We start from the raw sequence: 19,070 nt of genomic DNA, 5'->3' as shown, positions 1-19,070 counted from the left end.
GTTCTCCTCCCTCCATTTCTTACTCCAGACACCAAACCAACAACTCCCTCCTTCTCAGACTCTGTTCAGTGATGTACCTGCACTTTTGTGCAAGGTGGCCTCCCCACCTACAATACCTTCTCCCAAATACCACAGGGTATCATTACATGTGGAATCATAAAGAAGATCACTCGTAGAAACTGAGAATAGAAAAGTAAGGGCTGAGTGTCGGGGAAATAGGGAGAGATTGGTAAAGGATACAGCCTTCTAGTAATAAGACTAATGGTTGTACTCTGAGGCTCTAATGCACAACCAGGTGACTGTAGTTGATAATAATGCGGTGCATAATTGAAATTTGCCGTGAGAGTGGAACGCGAGTGTTCTCACCAAAAATAGAAATAATAAAATAAAATACAGGTTAACATATGAGGTGTTAGACATGTTAATTAACTCAGTGGTTGAGAATCCCCTCACAATGGATACTTACAAATATTATGTTGTACACTACAAATATATTGCAGTTTTGCTAATTATACCTCGGTAAAGCTGGGGGGAGATCTCCCTGCATCCTCCTGCTGGCAAACTCCTGTGCATCCTTCCAGACCTAGCTCAAGCCCCCCAGCTTCTATGAGACCAAACTCCATCTCTCCCTGTCTGCTGCCTGGAAATTTATACCCTTGTCCATCGCACCTCGGACATTATTCTGTAGCTCCCTGGTCTTTGTATTGTCTCCTCTTCAAGGCTGTGAGCTATGACTTACTTGATGTCCCCACAACCTGGCAGAGAGCCAGACACAGAATGCGAGCTTTAACCATGTTGGGTGAATGAATGAATGAATGAATGAAGAATGAATTTTCCAAGAATAAAGAGGAATGAACTAAATAATTTCCTTTTTGTTGGAGACATGTGTAAAGTATATTTTTAGAGTGTGAGTTAGCATAAGTGGTAGAAATTATTCAGATTAGTTAGAGATACTCTATTTTGGCAAGAAAACCTTTTTGAACATTCATATGGGATTAGTGAACACAACAATTAGTGTCTCTAATAGGTGATAGAGACATGTTTTGAACTGACATATTTTGAGATGTTTTTTAAAGTTCCTTTTGTATTTGAATCCATATATTTAATTGTGTTTAATACCAGTTTATCCTTACCTAGTATTACTTAACTTTTAGAGACATGATAAATTCAACAGTTACACCTGTTTAAATTATTCAATTGAATTTATTTCTAAAAATAGAATTTGTACTTCTTTACCTATACCTTTTGAATTTTCTTTTTTTTTCTTAACGTTTATTTATTTCTGAGAGAAAAAGAGAGAGAACGAGCACGAGCAGAGGAGGGGCAGAGAAAGGGGGAGACCCAGAATCCAAAGCAGGCTCCAGGTTCCGAGTTGTCAGCACAGAGCCCAACGTGGGGTTTGAACTCACCAACCATGAGATCATGACCTGAGCCGAAGTCAGATGCTTAGCCAGCTCAGCCACCCAGGCGCCCTACCTTTTGAATTTTCTGAACGGGTGTTGCCTTTGGTCCAAGGCGAACTGTTTTGTGACCAGTCCCACCAGGCAGTGATTAAATTTCAAGTGAAGGGTGATCATTAATGACAAGAGCAGACAGGTGACCGGCTACGGGACCTTGCACGTGTTAGTTTGCACCTATTTACCTGCCTGTGGGATGAGAAGGGTTGTACCAGAAAATAAGGTTTTCCTTGAGCACACACATTCTGGATGTGGAGTGTCAGTTGCAGGTATGGTAAAGGCATCCAGGAAAATCTGGGAATACATCAAATAATATACTTTATATGTAGAATAATTACTTTCCCGGGGCCGCTCTGATTTTTCTGATTTGCAGTTTTGGTACTTGTACATGGTCTGCAACCGGCTGCACACATCCTGACACCATCGTAACCATCACATTGTCATCAAGTGCTCACGTGGGCAAGCCACGCTTCTAGATGCCCTGCAAGCAAAGGATTCCACTCATGTCCACGGGTTGCTCATCATTCAAGTACAGAACACGGCACCTGCCAACACCCTCTAGAAAGCAGCCTGAGTGAAGTGTGGAGCCCCCTCCTTCTCTGCCTCAAAAACGTTTTGGAGGGATCACTTCTGCCAAAGGCCTCACACACAGCAGGCATTTCGCAAAGGTGATTGCCATTCCTTTTATGGAAGCGTGACTGAAGAAAGGAAGTCTTGACTTCCCTTTTGCTCTGGGATGGGAGATGTCAAAGAAATATATTTATCTTATTTTTTTAACTTAAGTCCAAGTTAGGTAACATATAGTGTAATAGTGATTTCAGGAATAGAATTTAGTGATTCCTCACTAACATATAACACACAGTGCTCATCCCAACAAGTGCCCTCCTTAATGCCCATCACCCATTTAGCCCATTCCCCCATCCACCTCCCCTCCAGCACCCTGTTTGTTCTCTGTATTTGAGTCTCTTTGGTTTGTCTCCCTCTATGTTTTTATCTTATTTTTGCTTCCCTTCCCCTGTGTTCATGTGTTTCATTCCTTAAATTCCACATCTGAGTGAAACCATACGATACTTGTCTTTCTCTGACTGACTTACTTTGCTTATTATTAGCACAATACAGTCTAGTTCATCCACATTGTTGCAGATGGCAAGATTTCATTCTTTTTCATTGCTGACTAATGTTCCAGTGTGTGTGTGTGTGTGTGTGTGTGTGTGTGTGTGTGTGTGTGTATACCACATCTTTATCCATTCATCAGTTGATGGGCATTTGGGCTCTTTCCATACCTCGGCTATTGTCAATAGTGCTGCTATAAACATTGGGGTGCATGTACCCCTTCAAATCAGCATTTTTGTATCCTTTGGGTAAATACGTAGTAATGTAATTGATGGGTTGTTGGGTGGTTCATTTTAATTTTTTGAGGAACCTCCACACTGTTTTCCAGAGTGGCTGCACCAGTTTGCATTGCCACCAACAATGCAAAAGAGATCCTCTTTCTCCGCATCCTCGCCAACATCTGTTGTTGCCTGAATTGTTAATGTTGGCCATTCTGACAGGTGTGAGGTGGTATCTCATTGTGGTTTTGATTTGTATCTCCCCGATGATGACTGATGCTGAGCATCTTTTCATCTGTCTGTTAGCCATCTAGATGTCTCCTTTGGAGAAGTGTCTATTCATGTCTTTTGCTCATTTCTTCACTGGATTATTTGTTTTTTGGGTGTTGAGTTTGATAAGTTCTTTCTAGATTTTGGATACTAACCCTTTGTCTGGTATGTCATTTGCAAATATCTTCTCCCATTCTATAGGTTACCTTTCAGTTTTGCTGATTGTTTCCTTCGCCGTGCAGAAGCTTTTTATCTTGATAAAGTCCCAATAGTTCATTTTTGCTTTTGTTTACCTTGTCTCTGGAGATATGTCAAGTAAAAAGTTCTTGCAGCCAAGGTCAAAGAGGTTTTTGCCTGTTCTCTCCTCTAGGATTTTGATGGCTTCCTGTCTTACATTTGGGTCTAAGAAATATAATATTGTAAGAGGCTTTACAAAATGTTTCTGTGAGTTTTCCAATAGTTTCCTTTTTGTATTCAGATTTGGAGAAGGTAGTTCACTATGTAGTATGAAAGGGGAGACCCAGGTCAGGAGACTCAGCTGTGCATGAGCATTAGGGGGGTAAGTGCCTTAACATCTGTGTCTCATCACCAGTGAAATTTGGCATCTCTCCGCAGGCTGACCTAAACAGTGACTTCTTCTAGATGGAGAAATCAAATATTCATAGAATTGAAATAGGTGTTCACACACAGTGCACGATGCATTAAATGTCAGAATACGTGTGATGGTCTGCAATGTAGAGATTTTCTGAGCCTGTGTCCAGCCCAGGTAAATGAGAGAGAATGAAGCCTGGAACATTTCTGTTCCATTCACAACAGCCTGGAGAGTGATGACAGTTCCACTTCTCATGGGAGAGTTTTCTTGCTCAAGGTCAGATCTATATCAACTAGCTGAACAGCAGGAAGAAAATTCTCTAAGGAAAAAGTGTGTGTTTCTGTGGATGCGATGGCCTGCAGCTTCGACTAGCTGCAGAAGTGGGCCTGTGCTCAACCACAGAGAAACTTTTATTTGCATATATTTGAATGATGAGTAAGAACCTTCCAGATACTGCAATAGTCTCTCTTATTCAGAAATAAAAAAGAAGAGTCCTATCCGTTCCCTCATTATATGTGTTTTGCGTTCTTTTAACTTTCCTCTGGTGCTTTCCCTTCGGTGAACTGTAAGCAGCAGAAAGCAGAACGTCTTGACCTGCATAATCAGAATTCACAGATGCAGAGTAAGAGTTGGTCAGGTGTTTGGTTGTTTTGTATACGGGTTCTCCATAATGGTGGAAGCCTAAGCAATTGATCGTCCGGAGGTTTTTATGTTCCCCTGGCCAGCGCTCTTGTTTGACTGTAATCTCCAGCCCGGTGGCAGGACTTGCTTGGAAAGAAAAAATACACACCGAAACACGCAATCCAGGCCAGGCCTTCCGTGCCGGGGAGAAAGGAAGCCACCGGTGCCCTCCTCTCTGAGGAACTCATTGTCCTGTAGAAGGGACATGAACAGATGATTAAAATCCAGCGTGGCGAGTGCCCTGAGAGAGTGAGGCACAAAATGCTAGTCATGCCTGTCGGAACTGGAAACGCAGAAGGGAAGGCGACACCTGAAGTGGGTCTGGAGGGAAAAGAAGTGTGCCGGGAAGGTAGCGGGGGAAGACACCCCACGTGGGGGAGAGAGCACAAGCCGGCGTAGGGACAGACTGGTCTTTGCAGCTCAAGGGAGTGCCATACGGTCGGAAGTCATCATCACGCCTCTCTCAGTAGTGGTGAAGGGCAGCCACGTGTGTTTTCGAGGCTGGTCACTACGTATTGTTGCAGGGGGCTTGGAGTAGATAGAGTCTGACGCGGCCGTGCGGGCTGCTGAGGCTGAGGGCCCAAGCTAAGGGGAAGTGTGTTTAAGGGGGATTGTAGTGGCAAAATGGACAGGATTCGGTGTGCAATTACAAACAAAAGTAAGGAAGAGTCGGGGATGGCTCTGAGGATTCCAGAGGGGCCTCGGGATAGACGTTAGTGCTCTTTGGGGAGATATCTGGGGAAGGAAGTAACAACTATAATTTCAGAGAGTCGGAGTTCAGTCTCACCTAAGGTGACAACCTGGAGATCTTGGCTGCTCCAAACCCTAATCTGAAGCTTAGGAGACCAGAGGGGACCAAACGTGTGAGAACTACCAGCACACGAGCGTCATCTGTGATGCACGTGGGGCTCCATTTCTCAAAGGGGGAATGTAGAAGAAGACGAGGCAAAAGGAGCAACCTCTGAGGAAGACGTAATGAAACGTGAATTAATCTGGAGAGGAGATCCGTAGCCAGAGAGCAGGGTGGTCAAGAGAGCCGATGTCAAGAAGGTCAGATGGAAGGGGGACTTCAGAAAACTCTCTGGATATGACAGTGTGTGACTTCCACTGTCTGAAGATGTGTCAGTCAGGGTCCCATCAGAACAGAAGCCCTCTTAATATTTCATACAGAGGCTTTTAAATTCAGGAATTGGCTACAAAAGTATTGGAAGAGATCATAGAGCAATAGGAAGAAAGCGATGTTCCCCAGAGATCAGTCACCATAGGCGCTGCTTCTGCCTGGAGGGCTGGGTGGAGAAAAAAAGAAAAAGTGTAACTCAGATCCCGCAGGCCTGCACTTGATGGAGTCACTGCTGCTGTCACCTTGCTGCTGAAGGAGCGCCCACTGCAAAAAGGAGACCAAGGAGCCACATTCACCGACGGTCACCTGCCTCTACTGTAACATAAAGCAGAAAAATGGCGTCTCCCTCCCACCTTCCGGTCTCACACAAATGCCTCCCATTGGCAGAGTCCAACCAACACCAGCAGGCAAGTGGGTCTAGGAGATGTAGTTTCCAGGCTTCCCGCCCCCTTTGCTACCTGGAGGAGGCCATGAAAAAGCAAGAAAGAGGCATAGTTCCGACAGCCAATACCTGGGAGAGGGGACTAAGGCAACTGTTTTTATATACTGGGTGTGCTCTTATTTCTCTTTTATAGAAATGATGGTATGTGACGTGTGCCAATTTTTACAGGACGTGTTTCATGAAGTGAGGCACGATGTCTTGTTTTCTTTCTATTCCTAGCGCCTGGATTAGTAGGTGCTCAATAAGTGTGAATTGAGTGAATAATTGGCAAGCTGAGCAATAGTGTCTGTGACCATGAAGTGACAGCTCATAGCTATGGGTCGGAACTCTGTCTCTTTGATAGAAAGCAAGTGACATATGCCATCCCTTCTCCCTGCTACACCTGTGACAGACACGGCTAACTTATCATGACTCTCTAGCTCCATTGAGCCTGTGTGCCTCCTCTCAACACATGGTGCTTCACCATCTACCAACCAATCAGAGTTGGCGTGGCAGTGGACAGAGAAACCATAAAATGTTGCTAAGCTTTTCAGATGTCCGTTGTAGTTGAGAGGGGGCTAGACCAGATGTTGGATGCCATTGCTAAAAACCAGACTAACCACGGTCAACGTCCTTAGTCATTTGGAACAGGCAACTCAAAACCACGAGATGTCACTTCGCACCCACTGTTCCCTGTACTCGAGCAACAAGTGAGTACTGAGCATTCTTGTCCAGATATGAGCACAAAAACCTTCCTGACATACAAACGAGGTGACTCAATGTTACAGATACTCAGACCACTGGGTTTCTTGCTAATCCAAATGAATAACTACTATTTGCTTATTGTTGCTTTGCTCATTTAAAATCTTGAGGCAACTCTAGAAAGTAGAAATTGTTACTGCCACTCAAAAAGGATGGGGCTGTTGGTAAGTGGCTGAGCTCAGCTACGCCCTCCAGCTTCTGACCCATCCCTCTTTCCCACATGGCTGACCATTTGGGGCCTGGTGCTTCCCAGGACATGTCAAAGCAGGTACCTGGTCTTGCATGATTCTTGGTTGATTCTGCAACCAGCTGCTGCAAGTTCTCCTGTATAATTCTGTTTGATGTCTTTCTCCTTGAGGTACTACAGGGCATAGAATGTGATAAATGAGAGATGGTTCCAGAAAAGGGCATGCTACTCCTCCACTCAGCCTCTGGTTCAAGACACTCCATTTGCTTAGAACAAATTCTGGAGGGTTTGGTACAGTTTTCTTATTAGATACTCACTTTTAAAATGCCATTGGAGTTTGCAGCCCTGTGTATCAGGAAACAAAACTCATCAAGCTCAAGTGATCCTGTGGATTGACTTCACAGAGCTCTTTTGATCCCCAAAGAGTTTCCTTCCTGGATGTTTCATCCCATTTAATTTAGTGTCTCTGAAATATCAATAGAAGCTGGTCAATTGCTGAGACTGTTCTTATGTTGTTTACAGATGTCAGAGCTGTCAATGACTTAGCTTCTGCTCTAAATCTGAGAGCCTAGAGAACAACATCTTCATGCCTTAAGGGGAAAAAAAAACAAAAAACCTCTACTTGTTTCCCTGTAAATACTTTGGCCAGCCAAGTATAACTGATCAGCTGGCCTGATGTAGCATCCCCTTCTAATTCTGGATTCAGCCTCCCGCATCTGCCCATTACTTAAGCAACAAATAAGTATTGGGCACTGTTATGCAGACCAGGTAGTCCTGCTCATATCCTGGCAGTGTTTAAGCCAGTTCAGGACACCTGAAAATTGACCTGCAAACACTCCTGAGTTGTTATGGAAAGATGTTTATGATACATTGCTGTTAAGTGAAAAATGAAGTTATAAAACCATACATAAATTTCCAGCTCTAGTAGCAAGGTAGGATAAGCTAGTGCAATCCTTCTTTGTCCAAAAAACACTAATAAAATACAAGATTTAATATGAGAAAGAGAAGATATTTGCAAATCATGTGTCTGGTAAGGGACTTATGTCCAGAATACATAAAAAAAACTCTTATACACAACAACAAAAAAAGCCAAATAAATTTATCTTCTTTTGTTTTAATTAATTTATTTTTTAAGGTTTATTTATTTTTGTTTTATTTATTTTTGAGAGAGACAGAGAGTGCAAGCAGGGGAAGGGCAGAGAGAGAGGGAGAGAGAGACAGAGAGAGAGAGAGAGAATCCCAAGTGCCTGGCTCCACACTGTCAGCCCAGAGCCTGACGCTGGGCTCCACTCATGAACCATGAGATCATGACCTGAGCCGAAACCGAGAATCAGATGCTCAACCAACAGCTACCCAGGTGCTGCCCCAATAGTCTAACTTTAAAGAGGGCAAAAGGTTCGAATAAACTTTTCTCCAAAGAAGATGTACCACTGGCCAACAAGTACATGAAAAAGTGTTCCACGTTATCCGTCATTAGGAAAATGCAATGGAAACCTCAATATGATACCACCTCACTGTCCCTAGGATGGCTATAATTAAAAAGACAGACAATAGCAAGCGTCGGTGAGAATGTGGAGAAACTGGAACCCTCATGTATTGCTGGTGGCGATGTAAAATGATGTAGTGATTTGGAAGAGAGGCCACTGTCTTAGAGGCTTCAACATAGCGTTACTATACGACCCAGCAATTCCACCCCCGGCATTCCAAATATGGATTCACACAGAAACTCGCACACGAATGTTCACAGCAGCATTGTTTGTAATAGCCAAAAGGCAGAAACCGCCCAGATGACCATCAGTTGTATGAACGGGTAAATAAAATATGGTGCATCCACAAATGGAATATTCTTTGGCAGTAAAAAGGAATGAAGTGCTGATACGTGCTACAATATAAATGAACCTTGAACATGTGCAAAGAAAGCAGCCAGACACAAAAGACCACATATGGAATGATTCCATGTGTAGGAAATGTCCAGAGTAGGCAAATCCATAGAAACAGAAAGTAGGCGAGAGGTTGGCAGGGGCTGGGTGGGGAGGCCAACAGTGGGGAGTGGCCGCTTGATTGGTATGGGGTTTCTTTCGAGGATGAGGAAAATGTTCTGGAATTAGATAGTACTGATGGTTACACACCTTTGTGAATGTACTAAAAACCACTCAAACCGTTTAATAGGGTCAATGTTATGGCATGTGGAAGTATATCTGAATTTTTTTCAAGTCGGGGAAAAGTAAAAAGGGAAACTCCCAGAGGGTGGAAGTAAAGAGGGAAGTAAAACCAGAGTGGTCAGCCTAGTCAGAAGGGAAGGAAGGGGCTACAGGCTCTGACGGTTAGTGACTGCAGTGTTAATTTCTGTACGGGGGCAGGAGATGTGGCTTGAGCCTTTGGAGGACAAGCAGATGGAAGTGAGACACATGTATAACATTCAGCATTGGAGGGTTTCACTCTTAGCGAGGGGGGCACCCGGGAAATTTCTACTCACTGGCTTAGGGGAACTACAAAGCAGATGACCTTTGCCTAGACCCCTGGGTGGAAGAAAAGAACTCTCCATTAAGAAATCAAGCCTCAAAGCCCCAATCCTGCAGTACACACGGGATTGAAAATCCGAATCTTATTATTCATGTGGCACAGGATTCTCCAAGCTGAGAAGTGAGTATGAACCTGGTCTGGAATCAATAACCTCTCTGTGATGCCCCGTGAAAGCAGGTGCATAGCCGCTCTGCCATGACACCTGCACAGAACAGGTGCACCACAGGAGGAGTGAGCTTGGCTGACGAGGACCTCAATCAAAGTGATAAACCGTGAAAGCAGAGACTTCACCCTGAGTAAGACTTAATAGACACATCCAGTAGAGGAATTAGCACTCCTTCTCAGAATTTAAGATAATGTAAGAATCAGGAAGAGGGTATAAAGGAAGTATGTTTAAAATAATTTAAAAGATTTACAAAAATCAATAGAACTTGTATTGACTTGCACAAAAGAGAGGAAACAGGCAAACTTCAGTGGGAAAAAAATCAATACAACTTCTGGAAATGAAAGTTAAAGTCAGTAAAATTTCAAAAGAGTTAAACAATGGAGAAAACGTGAGTGAAGAAAGAATTTCTAAACTAGAAGCTAGAACTAAAATATGTGTCCTGAATGTATCTCAGAAATACAAAGAGACAGGGGCGCCTGGGTGGCGCAGTCGGTTAAGCGTCCGACTTCAGCCAGGTCACGATCTCGCGGTCCGTGAGATCGAGCCCCGCATCAGGCTCTGGGCTGATGGCTCGGAGCCTGGAGCCTGTTTCCGATTCTGTGTCTCCCTCTCTCTCTGCCCCTCCCCGTTCATGCTCTGTCTCTCTCTGTCCCAAAAATAAAAATAAAAAACGTTGAAAAAAAAAATTAAAAAAAAGAAATACAAAGAGATGACAGAAAGATTAGGAGGCATGGAAGAACAGGGAAGGCTTGACATAGAATTCCAGAAGGACTGATTAGAGAAAATAGAGCAGGGGACAACACTCAAAGTTATAATTGGAAAATTCTTTAAAATTAGTGAAAACTTTGGGGCTCCTGGGTGGCTCAGTCAGTTGCACATTTGACTTGTGATTTCGGCTCAGGTCATGATCTCACGGTTCACGGGTTCAAGCCCTACATAAGGCTCCATGCTGACAGTGCGGAGCCTGCTTGGGATTCTCTCTCTCTCTCCCTCTCTTTCTGCCCCCCCCCCCCAACTCATGCATGTGCTCTCTCTCTCAAAGGAAATTTTAAAAAATACTATAAAATGAATGAAAGCTTTAAAAAAATTACCAACAGTTCCAAGCAGAACAATGCAAAACAATCCTCTTTTAGACACTTTATAGTGAACACCAAACGGAACACCAAAGACAAAAACAAAACAACAACAGCAACAATAACAACAGCAACAACAACAAGAACAAAATAAAAACTCTCAAAAGTAACCAGTGAGAAAAATGAGATTTCCTACAAAGGAATAATCAGACTAACAAACTTCATATTACAACTTTTGATGTCAGAAAAAAAAAAGGACTAATTCTTTTAATATTATCTGGTGCTTTTGGAAAAGAACTGTCAACTTAGGATTCCATACCCATTTAAAACATCATTCCACTTTAAGGATGAAATAGACACTTGCAGCAAATGAAGATTGCTCGCGTTTTCCTTGTGGGAAGAATTGCAAGAAGTTCAGCAATTAAAAAAAAATTAACAGGAGAGGAAACATCAGAGGCAAGAAGAAATGACGAACAAAGAAATCTGTAAATGTGGATAAATCTATACAAATGTCAACTTAAAAAATAGTAAATGAATTCTGCTTCTGGTATTGACGAAGTAGTCTCCTATTGGACCAACCCTCTTGCAGATAAAAAGTATACTTTCTGGGCACAACACAAAACCATTTACTGCACAGCACCCCATTTGCAACCAAATCCAAGAGGTATGAGAGGGATGTTGCCACTTGGAGGAAGGAAATGGCCCCAGAATTTCCTGTGTTCAGGGCTTTTCATCTGAGAGCAGGTCCCAGACTGCATCACGGGGGGTGGCTAAAACTATGGCTGAACAATATTAAGAATAATTTTTGCAGTTACAAACCAAGATCGAACCCAAACACTCTCAATAATAACATAGACCATTAGAGGGAATTAACACGATGTTGATGAGGGGAAAGCTGTTAACAGTAGGTGTTAATCCCAATATGCATGGTAACCACTAAAAGAAGTAACAAAGAACATAAAATGCCAGATCATGCTTGGGAAAGCAAAGACAATGAAGAAAATCAATGTAATAGAAAGGAGAAAAGGAGAAAAAGAGGAAACAAATAACATTAGATAGAATTAACAGTAGATATAACAGTAGAAATAAATCCAAATGTATTAGTAATCTCAATATAAATGGTTTACACTTTCATGGGAAAAGAGATTCTCATACAGTATGAAAGTAGAAGATTCAGCTACATTCTGCTTATAATTATCCCAATCTGAAATATGATACATATGGTGAAAGTGAAGAGGTATAAAAAGATATACCCCGGCACACCATCAGTTTCAAAAATCTAAAATATTAACAAAATAACTCATATAGACTATACATATAAGACAGACTTTAAGACAAAAAGCATTATTAGGGATGAAGAGGGTTGTGTGTGATCACAAAAGGAATATTTCATTAAGTACATAACATTTATGAAACTTGATGCACCTCACATTATAGTCTTAAAAAACATGACATAAAAAATTAACTAGAATTGAAGAGAAATGGTAAATCCACAATTATAATGGGAGAATTTAATGTCTTATTCTCAATGGATAGAGAATAAATATTCTTTTCAAACACATATGGACTTTACAACAGTAGAGCTTGTAGTAGGCTATCGTGCAAGTCTTAACAAGTACCAGAGAATTCACTTCTTCCAGACCCTCTTCTCTGATAAAAATGTAAAAAAAAGTAAAGGTAAAAATCAATAACAAAATCCATATATTTGGAAATATGTTAAATTATTAAAAGTAAGTGTGTTTTACTTTTTTAAGGTTTATTTTTTAGAAGTTAGGGAAAAAACTATATACAGAAAATCCTGAAGACTGAAAAAAAAAAACCTGATAAATGAATTCAGCAAAGTTTCAGGATACAAAATTATATACAGAAATCTGTTTCATCTCTACACAGTAGTAATGAAGTACCAGGATAAGAAGAAACAATCCCATTTAAAATTGTACCAAAAATAATAAAATATCTAAGAATAAACTTAACCAAGGAGGTGAGAACTACAAAACATTGATGAAAGAAGTTGAAGGCAACACAAATGCAAAAATATTCCATGCTCATGGATTGGAAGAATCAATATTGCTAAAATATCCATACTACCCAAAGAAATCTACAGGTCTAATGCAATCCCTATCAAAATACCAACAACATTTTTCACAGAACTGGAACACATACTCCCAAAATTTGTATGGAACCCCCAAAGGCCCCAAAATAGCCAGAGCAATCTTGTCTTGGTAAAGCTAGAGGTATCACAATCGCAGATTTCAAGACAAAGCTGTAATAATCAAAACAGTAGGGTACTGGCACAAAAATAGACCCATAGATCAGTGGAACAGAATAGAAAGTCCAGAAATGAGCCCACACTTATATGGTCAATTAATCTACAACAAAAGAGGTAAGAATATGCAATGCAGAAAAGACGGTATCTTCAATAAATGATGCTGAGAAAACTGGACAGCTACATGCAAAAGAATGAAACTACCATTTTCTTATGCTATATACAAAAATAAACTCGAAATGGATTAAAGATCTAAATGTGAGACCTGAAATCATAAAATTCTTAGAAAAGACCACAGGCAATAATTTCTTTGATATTGGCCATAGAAACATTTTTCTAGATATGTCTCCTAAGGCAATGGAACCAAAAGGAAAATTAAACTATTGGGACTACACCAAATAAAAAAACTTCTGCATAGCAAAGGAAGTCATCAGTAAAACAAAAAAGCAACCTACTGAATTGAGAGAAGATATTAACAAATGATAGATATGTCCAACAAAGGGTTAATATCCAAAATACAGAAAGAAGTTAACAACACACTCCCCAAAACAAATAATACAAAATCTATTTCTGCCCATGAAAATGGGCAGAAACCTGAATAGACACTTTTCCAAAGAAGGCATACACATGGCCAACAGACACACGAAAGGATGCTCAACATCAGTAATCATCAAGAAAATGCAAATCAAAACCATGAGATATCACCTTACACCTGTCAAAATGGCTGGAATCAAAAAGACAAGAAGTAACAAGTGTTGGTGAGGATGTGCAGAGAAAGGAACCCTTGTACACTGTTGATGGAATTGCAAACTGGAGCAGCCACTGTTGAAAACAGTATAAAGCTTCCTCAAAAAGCTACAAATAGAAATACCCTATGTCCCAGTAATCCCACTACTGAGTATTTACCCAAAGAAAACAAAAACACTAATTTGAAAAGATACACGCCCCCTTGTGTTTGTTGCAGCATTATTTATAATAGCCAAGATATGGAAGCAGCCCAAGTGTCTATTGATAGATGAATGGATAAGAAGAAGTGGTATTTACATACAATGGAATATTACTCAGCCATAAAAAAGAATGAGATCTTGCCATATGCAACAACATAGATGGATCTAGAAGGTGTAATGGTGACTGAAGTAAGTCAATCAGAAAACAAATAACATAGGATTTCACTTATATGTAGAATTTAAAAAACAAAGAAAAAAGAGAAACAAAAAACAGACTCTTAACTATAGTGAACAAACTGGCGGCTACCAGAAGGAAGGTGGCAGGGCGGGGGTTGGGGGGGGAATGGGTGAAGGAGATTAAGAGCACCCTTACATGATAAGCAGTGATTAATGTACAGAATTGTTGAATCACTGTATTGTGCACCTGAAACTAACATAATATTGTATTTTAATTATACTTCAATTGAAAGAAGAAAAGAATAGAGCAAACTCAAAACCAGTAGAAGGGAGAAGTGGTAAAGGTGCGACTAGACTTTATTGCGGCGGAAAATAAATAAGCAACATAGACCAGCAACCAAATGCTAGTCCTTCATTTAAATTAATAAAATAAATAGACCTCACAACTTACTGATCAAAGGACAAAAAAGCTTAGGGTCAACTAAACAATATTTGGAAAGAAAAGGAGACATGATTACAAATATAGCAGTGGTCTTAAAGTCGTGAGAGAAATCTGTGAACCTCTTTATGCCAGCATTCTTGAAAATCGAAACAAAACAGACCATTTCCTAGGCTTCAAGATCAAAACAGTATATATAATACCATTTTAAAATAAGAAGGCAGGGGAGGGAGAGAGAGGCAACAGAAAGAGAGGGGATTGGGGAGAAGAAGAAGGAGAAGGGAGGGAAGCTAAAATAGCTCTGAGTAGTAGAATACAGGTAATTCTAATATTTGTCCTTTCTGCTTACCTGTGTCCTGGTTAATTTATTCCCATCCCTAATGTGTCAGGCAAGGGCAACTCCTATCCACGCAGCCATTGTTCACCATTTAGGCCATGGATTTTGAGAATTTGCTTCTGGTCGGGTGGGCCACGGAGGCCCCTGGAAAGAAAGGGGTCAGGAGGAAGCCTGGATGTGCAGAGATGGGACAGCATCATGGCTGGTGGTGGGCCTGGGGAGGCAGCCTACGGGCCAAGACGGTTGAGGACTTGAGCCCCATCTTCTCATTGTCTTCTCCATTGTGTGTCTCCTATAAAGACACTTCTCATTGGATTCGGGGCCCGCCAGGGTAATCCAGGATGATCACACCTCAAGACTGTTCACTTGATTACATCACCCTTTTCCCCAAATAAGGCACATTTCAGGCTATGGTGGTGGGAGCACGGACATACCTTTCGGGGGCCACCATTCAACCCACTGCAGGGGCTGTATGACTGAGAGGTTTATAGAAAAAGGAAGTACTTCTAAATGATGAAAGATACCATATGGCATGTAGAAAAGACAAGTGCAAGACGGGAGAAAGTATTTGCCACATACATCGTAGATTTATCTGGAATGAACTGCACCATCACAGACTGAGGGTGGAAAAATGAGGTACTTTGCTGTTACTGTTTGTGGGCATCCACTTTTGTGGCAGGAAAACCACTCAAATTTGCCAGGTCACAGTAACTTGGCTACTTGCGGTCAGTTTTTCCTTAAGTAACTCGGCCTGTTTGGGGGCATCCTTGCCTCTCCGAGCTTCTCTTCCCTTCTCCCTGAGTGTAGACAGAAAGGCAGGCAGCGTGGTGTTTTGCATTCATATGGCTGGCCGTGTGCCCAGTATGACCGTGAGCTCTTTGGAAGAAAGGATTGTCTTTGATCCAGTTCTGAATCAGCAGTGCTTGGGATTTGCCCATCACCCGGGGAAGCTTTATTGACTTACATCGATTTGAAAGCTTTTAAAATCCCTGGGTGCGTTAGTTTCAGGGGAGGTTAAAGAGGACCGGGGCTGCATTTATCGTATTCCCAGCAGGGCTGTTGTGAGAATTAATGTTTTAGCATGGATGATCTCCTGCTCCTTTAGAAAGGCATTAATTAAGTGAAAGGTTTTATTTTTCAAGGATGTGCTTCGTTTTATGATAATTTGTTTCTCAACCTATTGTCTGAAATAGAAGTAATGAGGCTCTTGGGCTTTCTCGTAGAAAATGCGACTCGCAGAAGTGCGCAAGAATTAATCCACCAGTAGGGCTCCTCTCTGGATATCGCGTCAAGCAGTTGGTCTCTTGGAGTTTGTCGTTTGGAGGGCAGGTCGTCCAGGGCGGCGCGGCCCGTGGGGGGGCCCGGGGCGGGGGGGTGCTTTACAGAGAGAGCGTCCTGACCGGATGCGCTGTTTCTCTTCTCCCCCCCCCCCCCCCCGCACCTGCTGGCCCAGCGAGATGAAGCAGAAGCTGGCCGAGGAAGGCAGCAAGTGCAGCATCCTCTTGAAGCACCAGAAGTTCGTGGACCACTGCTGCATGCGCTGCTGTTCGCCCTTCACCTTCCTGGTCAACACCAAGCGCCGGTGTGCCGACTGTCAGTTCAACGTCTGCAAGAGCTGCTGCTCCTACCAGAAGCACGAGAAGGTGTGGATCTGCTGCGTCTGCCAGCAGGCCAGGTGAGTGGCCGAGTGGGCTCGTCAGGGGCCCGCTGGTGGCCCCGTCTTCCTTCAGCCGGGTGGGAGCAGCAGAGGCCGGCCGGGCAGGACGAGAGTCCTGACCGCGTGCCGTCGGGAGATGGCCCAGGTGCACGGGACGCCACGCGCCCTTCACAGAGAGAACGAGGGAGGGCGACGCTTCTTGTCCGGCCTGACCAGTCACCCCTTCGGCTGCGGGGGCACAGAGCACGGGGCCGCCAGCTCTAGGGTTTGGAGAAAGCTTCCCAGGAAACAAGAAATAAGGGCAGGATGGTAAAAGATGAAAAAGCAATGCTAACGTGAAAGTGGGGTGGGGATGATGGTCTCCACGTGAGGGAAACGGCTAGCGTGGAGTCTCACGGGGACACGTATTTTTATTCTTCCCTCAGTGACTGGCAGAGCATTGGTTTGATACATTGAGTATTTGGAAACCGGTAAGCCTGATGAGCCAGGGTCTGGCGTTTCTCCTGTGGAATTCTTAAATCTTTGCTGATCCCAGCATCTGCCAGGCACATTCGTATTCATTGCGTCCTTCATAATGCCTCGCGCCGTGAGCAAGATGGGGTCTGGCCGGTCCCAAGAACACACACGGGAGCCCCTGCCCCCCTCATCTTTTCCTTCTTTCTTCCTGCTTCGTTTGTTCACTTCCATCCTTTAACGTATCAAGTCCCAGCATTTTCCCGTAAAGCTAGTTACTGCGGATGACTGCCAAGCGCCCTTGGGATCGATCCCCAGGGAATCTGTCTCTGAGCTGTAGATACCAGAGATACCAACTGAAGCAAATGGGGTTTGTTGAGCACTCATTACCCAGGGTGGGGTGCTGCCCAGGCTCTGCGTATGACTTTCAGAGCAAGGAATCCATCCGAGTCTCCATATAGCAGCTCCTTGGTAGGAGGAGGAGAAGCTCTGTGGCAACAAAGAGGAGGAGGAGACTTGAGTTGTACGTGAGCCTACGATTGAGAGTGGATGATGCAAAGAGGTACATCCTGTGCCTTCCCTTTCTCGGTAAAGTTGGGTTAAGGTCAAGTGCTGATAACAAGAGAGTTGCCTGTCGGAAGAGATTATGTGCAACAGAAGTTGGAGACCCAGGCTTTGGAGCTGGGTTCTAATCATTGATTTGTGTACTTGCAACCAACGGGATCATTGTGTGTTTTGCTCCAGCCGTGCTCAACCTCACGTATGTAGATATGAGGAAAGTAGACGGCCGGGCTCTTCCTGGATTGGTGGCGGGGGGGGGGGGGGTGCGTTTCAGAACTTTAGGACAGATGCAAGGATACGGAGTTCAAGATATTTAAAATGTAGAAATTAAAACGATAGACTAATCTGGATGGTGAAGGAAGGAAAGTCAGAAAGGAGCTGTAGATGGTGGGAAGAGGACGAAGAGGTCAGTCAGCTAGAAGTCCCTGGTAAAGTTGAAGAACTGTGACCATGGGGGTATTTAGCAGAGAAAATTTTGTGTACGGGAAAAGCTGTTTGAATTAATGGTCTCCGAAGTGGATCCATCGGGAGGTGAACATGAGCATAGGAGGTTGAGGTCTAGCTGAGGAGGAAGCCACGGGACTAGAAGACAGGTGCACACGGATTCCAAAGTGACCAGGTTGATGGCAGAAGTATGATGGTGATCCAGGTGACATAATCTCATTGAGCAAGGAGGAGGAACTAGCAGGCCGGGAGGCGATAGCAATAAGGAGTAGAAGAGTGTGGTGTGGCCGGATATCACAATTGTGTATCCGGGCGGGCGCCACACAGCATTTGGCTCAAACACCTGCCACGGCACCACAGCGCCGCACCCGCGTTCGTGACCAGCCTAGTCTGTGGCCAATACCTTCAACTCCATTTGGAGTACCAGAGCCCGGCGTGTAGGAGACACGCACATCTCTGTGGGTTGAGTAACAGAACAGAACAATGTTCCAAAGCAGCCAAATGCATGGTACAGGTGAGACTTCAGGAATTTTAAAGAGAAGGGATCCAGAGAGTGTTGGGGCATTCTTTTTCTGGAAAACAGGGGGACCCCAGATGGTACTCAGGTTGGGAAGAGGCATCATGGGGCACTCTTGGACAGGGTGTGCCATGAGCCAAAAAGATCCCACAAGGTGTGCGGAGGGCCCGGGACAGAGCACTCTTGCAGTGGCATGTAGAATTTAGGTCGGTTTAGGTGAAGAATTCGGGTTTGATCCCCAAGAGGTTGTGGCATCATTGAAATTCAAAGCATTGAGACTCTAGCAGTCATCAAAATATGCTATTCTGTACTATTCTTCATGTATTCATCTCCACACAGCAGGAAATACTAGCTTGCACGATCTTGTTTCTTTTCAGTTTTTTTCTTTTCCTCTTCTTGGTGGATCAGAAAAATCGCCACCTTTACTCAACAGCTAATAGCAATAAAACATGCAATCACAGCCTTTCAACCCCACATCCACCCCAAGTTGTGTGTATGGGTCTGTTATCAGCTCCAATTGAATGGCACATTGCTTTCCTTAAACAGTAGTGATGTTAAGTGGGTTCTATACTGCCTCGGGATCATATCACTGATAAATGGAAGAACCTTGCCTTGAGAGCCAGTCTGCTGACTGAATGCTGTGCTGTTTCATTTATACTATTCCTAGATTGTCTCAAGGAATAGTCAGA

At 43.3% G+C, this 19,070-nt stretch overlaps 1 protein-coding gene across 5 annotated transcripts in view; it reads left to right on the top strand.

The window, feature by feature from the left end:
* MYRIP (myosin VIIA and Rab interacting protein) overlaps window positions 1-19,070 on the top strand; it is a 371,862-nt gene that overhangs the window by 138,316 nt on the left and 214,476 nt on the right. For 4 of the 5 annotated variants that reach the window (XM_053903956.1, XM_053903955.1, XM_053903958.1 and 1 more), the window contains exon 3: window positions 16,203-16,424. The exons of the other annotated variant lie outside the window; for it this stretch is intronic. In XM_053903956.1, the coding sequence (XP_053759931.1) occupies window positions 16,203-16,424 (222 nt within the window). The remainder of the gene's footprint in view (window positions 1-16,202; window positions 16,425-19,070) is intronic. 5 annotated transcript variants of the gene reach the window in all.

Source organism: Panthera pardus, unplaced genomic scaffold (assembly GCF_024362965.1).
Source record: "Panthera pardus isolate Hobbes unplaced genomic scaffold, ASM2436296v1 HiC_scaffold_16, whole genome shotgun sequence".
Taxonomy (NCBI): domain Eukaryota; kingdom Metazoa; phylum Chordata; class Mammalia; order Carnivora; family Felidae; genus Panthera; species Panthera pardus.
This window is presented reverse-complemented; position numbering and strand designations above follow the sequence as displayed.